We start from the raw sequence: 5,807 nt of genomic DNA on the forward strand, positions 1-5,807 counted from the left end.
CGGCGTCCCGCTCCCCCCCCCCCCGCCCCCCCAGTGCCAGGGGCTTGGCATGCTCGCGGGGGAGTGCGCCTAACAAAGGCTGGGCTGTGCCTTGGCCGGCTCCGTGAATCTGCACGCTTTGCCAGTGAGATCAGCGCGAGCGAGCAGCTCTGGCTTTTTCTGTGCAGCCGGGAGGGAGCGCTGGGCAGCGAGCAATTCTGCTGGCCGCGGGGCTCTGGAAACCCTATCTGTCAAGCATGTGACTCCGCTCCCAGCGTGATTTACTGTGACGGCTCCCAATCTATTCAATTTACTTCGACATTACTCACCGATGCAGGACACGGAGGCCGAGAGCCTGGATCAGATCCAGCAGGGGCGACGGAGAGGGCAGAGCGGGGAAAGAACTAAAGCCCAACTGGCAACCTCACGAGCAGCTTTTCACCCCGGCCCAGTTTTATTGAGCAGAATAAGCTGGCACGACGTGCCAGTGTGAGCCACCCGCCCCTTCGCCTTGCTCCGTCCACATGGCCCGGATCCTCCTCCAGTGCAAATCCGGGCCACGCCACCAACTTTGGGGAGCAGGCGAAGCAGCACAGGGAGGGTGGGGGAGAGCAGGACTCCCTTCTCCCTCCGCTCCCAGGCTTGGGTAAGCAGTGCTCCCCCCCTCCATGGGTGGGTCCGGGAAGAGGGCTGCCCCGCTTCCGCTCTGATCTACACTTACCGCTGGTGATGCTGCTCTACGCCAGCTGAGGGTCCTGCCCCATGTGTTCCCCATTAGGGGTGTGAGGTTATCAGCCCATCAGCAGCTCCAAGCACGCTTTGGGGGGCTGTGATAAATAACCATAATGAACGGAGCAGTGACAGCCCGCAAGGAAATATTGCTCTCCCAGCACGAGATTGACATTGTAAAGAGGGGTGGGGGGGGCGGGAAGGAGGTGCAGGTGGGGGGGCTGGCGGGTATTTTTCCTCCTGCCTTAAAAAAACCCCTGTGAAATAAAAGTTATAAATCTAGCGTGTCAGGAAAGGCCCAACAATATGTATCTTTGTTTGGTAACGTCCCTCGCCTAGGAACTGGCCTGGCTCGGGGGCTGCTCTGTGTGCACAGGGATGTAATGAAATATGCCCACCTCAGACCTGAACTACCGCCCTCCCGACGGCCAGCTCCACCCTCAGGATCATTAGGGGCCTGGCAGCTAGATGGAAACACGGCGCTCCCACCTCGCCGGCCTTGCCCTCCCATGCAGCCAGCCGGGAAGGGCATGACTTGCAACCCGTGTTCCAGCAGGGCCTGGGCGCTGGCGGTGTAGGTGGTGCTCATTCCAGAGGGCAGTAAGAAGGATTTCTGGAAACCTGACAAGATCTCAAAAGCTGGGCCCAGCCTCAGACCTGCCGAGCACTTGACGGCTTCTCCGAGTGTCAGGAGCCCGGAGTTAGTGGGAGAGGTAAGAAAGGAGCCCAGAATCAGGGCCCAGCTGTGTAGATGCAGGCCTAGGCCCAAAGTCACAAAGTAAGTTAGGATGAGCGCTTGTTGTGGAACCCAGGCGTCCCTGGCTCTAACCGTTAGATCTCCAGAGTAGGAGTGGGGCACAAGGCCATGCAGTGAGTCAGTGGCAGAGATGAGACTGGAACCCAGGAGTCCCAACTCTCAGTCCCGCAGCCGGAACCACAAACTGAGGATGAGCTGAAATTCCCACATACAGGAGGAGAATGAGCCGGTTAAAGGGCCCACCCATGCTCAATTAACGGGGTGCGGCTGCACTGGTGTTCCTGGGGCAGCTCTGGTGCCATGGCCCATAATCCCTGAGGACGTGGGGCAGGTCCACTCTCTGGGCTGCTAAAGTCACTAGGGAAATAGCTCAGGCTTGAGGCATGGCACACACCAGCGGTGCTTTCTGACTGGCCGCCAGTGATGTCACTCACAGCCGTGTCATCAATGGGCACAGGTGCCACTTTCTGACTGGCCACCAGTGATGTCACAGCCACGCCACTAATACCCAGGAAACGCCTCCCTCTGGTGTCTTTCCCCTTTGCAGATTCCATCTCGTGCCAGGCCTCAGACGCTCCCCGTGATTAGCTGCTCTTCTTGGGTGGTGAAAGCACGTTGGCCCCCGGCCCCGCGCGATGCATATGGTATAATTGCCCAGGAATGCGTGGCCCCCAGGGGCTCTCCCCAATCCAACACGCACTTGCTCAATTAGCTGCTGCTTCTCACACCGCGGATAAGAAGCAGCCGGTCGCCCGGCCTCCCCTTTACTGCTGGGAATGTGCTGCAGCAGGGGCCAGTGGCTGGCTCTCTGAAGCTGCCTGGGCCTGGCTCTTCTCTGTGCCAGCCCTCATGCTCTTTGCCCACCCAGTCTGTCTGCAGAGGCCTCCGGCCACCTGGCTGGGTGCTGCAGGGTGTGGACCTGCCCTGCGTGGCTGTGGAGCCCACATAGACAGTTTTCATCAGGGTGAGTCCGCCAGGGCCCGGGTGCAGAAAGGAGATGCACTTTCAGGCTGGCTGGGCCAGCAAGAGAAGCCCAATGGGCTGCCGTGTCAGGTGACTGAGTCTGGGTCAGGAGCCACCCCTCCCTCCGGGGCCCACAGAGCCCGAGAATGTCTAGAGAGGGACACATCCACGGGCCAGGCCCTCCGCCAGTGCAACCCCGCCCGTCCCTGTCTCCTTGGGGGCCGGAGACCAGTGCCCATGTCACACAAATCGCCTTCATGACCACAATGGGCACTGACCGGCCCCCTCCACGGCACCCCCAACAGGAGGCAAAGCACTGGATGGGCTGCAGAGCCTGAGCGACCCACCTGTGCTCCTAGGGCCTGCATGGAGCAAGCAGTGCCCGTTGGACCTGCCCTGTGGATGCAGGCCCCAGGGGCTTCGACTCGGCACCAAATCCACACAAACCCAGGGAGCCTGGGTGGCGCATGTACCGCCGGCTGGGTACAGACCAACCCCAGCCCAGCCCAGCCGGCCACCAGCCTGGCCCATGGGTGGTGATTCACCCCAGCCCAGCTCCATGGGGCTCGTTCTGTCTGTGCCTATGAGCCTCTCTCTCCCCTGACACAGCTGGTCCCTACCAGGCTGGACTCTCAGCAGTGGTAGCACTCAGGCCACATGCCTGGCATCCTGCACCAGCGGCCGCTGCCAGGTTCCTTTCCTCCCCCAGACCTGCCCTCAGCTCCCGTCGATCCCAGCCGGCCCCTTGCAGGACAGAGCCCTTGTGACTCAGCAGGTTCCAGCAACAGGGTCACTGTGGTGTCGCCAGCCGACGCCTGATTCACACTCTGCTCTGGATATTCAATAGCTGCTTTCCCCTGGCTTTCCGTCCCTTTAACGGAGGCTCCATTACTTTTGATGTGAGGCTGAGTAAAAGCCATTCACTATAACTGAACAGTGCATGGTCTGTCTGTCTGTCTGTCTGTCCGGACTAGGCTGTTGCTCTGTCTGAGGGAGAGAGGAAGCTGCTGCCGGGAAGGCAATAACTGGAAATCAACTCACTGGTACTAAACTAGCCCCCACTAGCTCCCGTCCTCCCTGCTCCCCCCAGCTGATTCACCAGAGATTTGGCTCAGCCTGGGAAATGGAACCAGGCCTGTTGCACTTCCCTGGGGCTCGTCCACCCAAGGGTCTCATCCCCTCATTAATTAACGCAACCCTCACTGTGATAATTTCACCTGCCACTGAAATGCAGCCAGCTCTGGGGTGGAACGTGGCACCTGTTGAACAGCTCACAACAACACCACACCACAGTTTTAGGACAGGAAGTGAGAGAGAATATTGTTGGCAATTGCATTTGCAGTGGGGTGGGGGCAGCGTGGGATGACTTAGGGCCCCAGTGGAATGGAATAGGCAATGATTATTGCTTTATTCTTGATTGCTCCCAGCATCTCCCATGGGTACTGCTCACCCAGCTGGTGTGAATCCAGGGTGCTCCTCCACCTGTCATTTCACTGATGCCCTTGTTAGTTCACTAGGAACGTGCAGGGTGTGCGCTTCTGTTCTCCGTCTCATCTATCTCACTAGCATGCTGGGAAATGCCTGGGGCCTTAAGAGTTAATCACCGGAATCAATAATCATCTAGTCCAAAGGAATCGCACGGAACGCCTGACTCACGCACCAATGCTCAGTACTTTGTGCTCCCCCCTAACATGCTTTGGCCCTGGCTGGAGAGGGAAGATCAGAACCGCTTAGCAGAGGAAGGCAGCAGCTGCCCAGCTGTTCAGGTGCCCTTTGCAGCAGAGAGCTGCATCTGAGAGGCCTGGATACGAGATGCCTCGCTCCCTGCTTCCCCTGCTGTGCGAGCGGTGCCACCCAGCTGCAAAGGGGTGCATCCCTTAACGGCCACCATGCACCCTGGGTTTGGCTGGCGCGACCAGTCAGCGCAGAGGATGTCGTACTTGTGGACAGTGATGCCAATATAAGAGTGTCGGGCCTGTACCAGGAAAGGCGCCTTCACCCAAACCCTCCTGTCATGCATCAGCTGGTCAACCTCCAGAGCCCCGCCCGGGCCCTCTTGCAAGATGACTGCCCCATAACAGAGCATCTCTGCTAACTAGGAGACTCCAAGACACGAGATGGGCAGGTTGCCCTGACATCTTCTCTGCCTTTGCATTCCAAGCCGGGAAATGCAATACGCCCCTGGAGGCTGCGTGACAGAGCTCTTCGGTACCATGCAGCCCCTGGCCTGGGCCTCAGGCAGGATTTGTCCTGACCATCTACTCTTCATGGTTTTCCCTTGTCCTGTTCTGAATGACTCAAATGACGGGGCTCCCACCACTTCCTTTGGGAGACTGCGTCTGGCCACGTTTCGGATGCGCCGATTGCCTAGTACCTAGACGATACACTTGGCTTATAGAAAGGCACTGGCAGGGGACAGCCAGTTCTCCGCCCTTCTCTTGGTTTATCCAGCACATCCCACTGCTCGACAGACCCCCACGCGAACCTGCGCCCTCCACTTCCCATTGCCTCATTCCCGCCTCCGGCCCCCCCGGCCCCGTTCCTCGCCCCGCAGCAAGTGAGCGGAGGTGAGAGTTCATGCCCAGGGGTGATGCCAGCCCCAGCGCGGACTGCGCTGCAGGACAGCAGGCCTGGCTGCACCATCCTCCCGCCAAGGGAACCCCTGGGCACGCTCATCCCAGGGCCCCTCGGGCAGCCCTAGTGCAGAAAGGGTCCCTGGGGCCTTGTTCCAGCCCTGCTGGGCCCCGGCCCCGGCTCGCTGCTTCTCCAGCAGCAGCTCCAGCGCAGACCCTGCAGCAGGGATGCATGTGGCACCGTTGCATCCCAGCAGCTCCAGCGCAGACCCTGCAGCAGGGATGCATGTGGCACCGTTGCATCCCCTGCTGCCCGCCCCCCCCCCTTCTCCTCCCCCCGTCTCTCTCCCAGGCTCCCTCGCTCTGTGCAAAGCACGTCACGGGGATACAGGCACCGCCGGGCACCGCGCGCTCCCTCTCCCCGGGCTGGTGCGCTGCAGCCCCGCACTGCGAGCGGCCGGGGGGAGCCATGCAACGCGCCGGGATGGCGGGGCGCGGCCCCCTGCCCCTGCTCTGCCTCTGCCTGGCGCTGGGCTCCGCCGCCGGCTCCCAGGCTCCCTTCGCCCCGCCGCTGGGGGACATCGGCGCCTGCCAGCAGCGCTGCGGCGCAGCCCGGGTGAGTGCGGCGGGTTCGAGCCCGGCTCTGCCCGCCTGGGAACCGGGGGGGGGTTAGAGGAACAGATTTGTCAAGGGGGGGGGAGCCTGTGAGCAAAAGCAAAACCCGGGGGGGGGGGTGGCGTCCATCTTCCAGTGTCTTTGCATCGTGCCGGGGGGGCGCCAGCCCTGCTGTCTGAAGGGGGGGGGGG

At 61.0% G+C, this 5,807-nt stretch overlaps 1 protein-coding gene across 2 annotated transcripts in view; it reads left to right on the top strand.

The window, feature by feature from the left end:
* The first annotated feature begins 5,377 nt into the window (after positions 1-5,377).
* Positions 5,378-5,807, top strand: part of TMEM59L (transmembrane protein 59 like) — a 17,322-nt gene continuing 16,892 nt past the window's right edge. For both annotated transcript variants that reach the window (XM_026655028.1, XM_026655029.1), the window contains exon 1: positions 5,378-5,617. In XM_026655028.1, the coding sequence (XP_026510813.1) occupies positions 5,471-5,617 (147 nt within the window). In that variant the 5' untranslated portion in view covers positions 5,378-5,470. The remainder of the gene's footprint in view (positions 5,618-5,807) is intronic.

Source organism: Terrapene carolina, unplaced genomic scaffold, assembly GCF_002925995.2.
Source record: "Terrapene carolina triunguis isolate 2854851 unplaced genomic scaffold, T_m_triunguis-2.0 Scaffold194, whole genome shotgun sequence".
In the NCBI taxonomy this organism is placed as follows: Eukaryota; Metazoa; Chordata; order Testudines; family Emydidae; genus Terrapene; species Terrapene triunguis.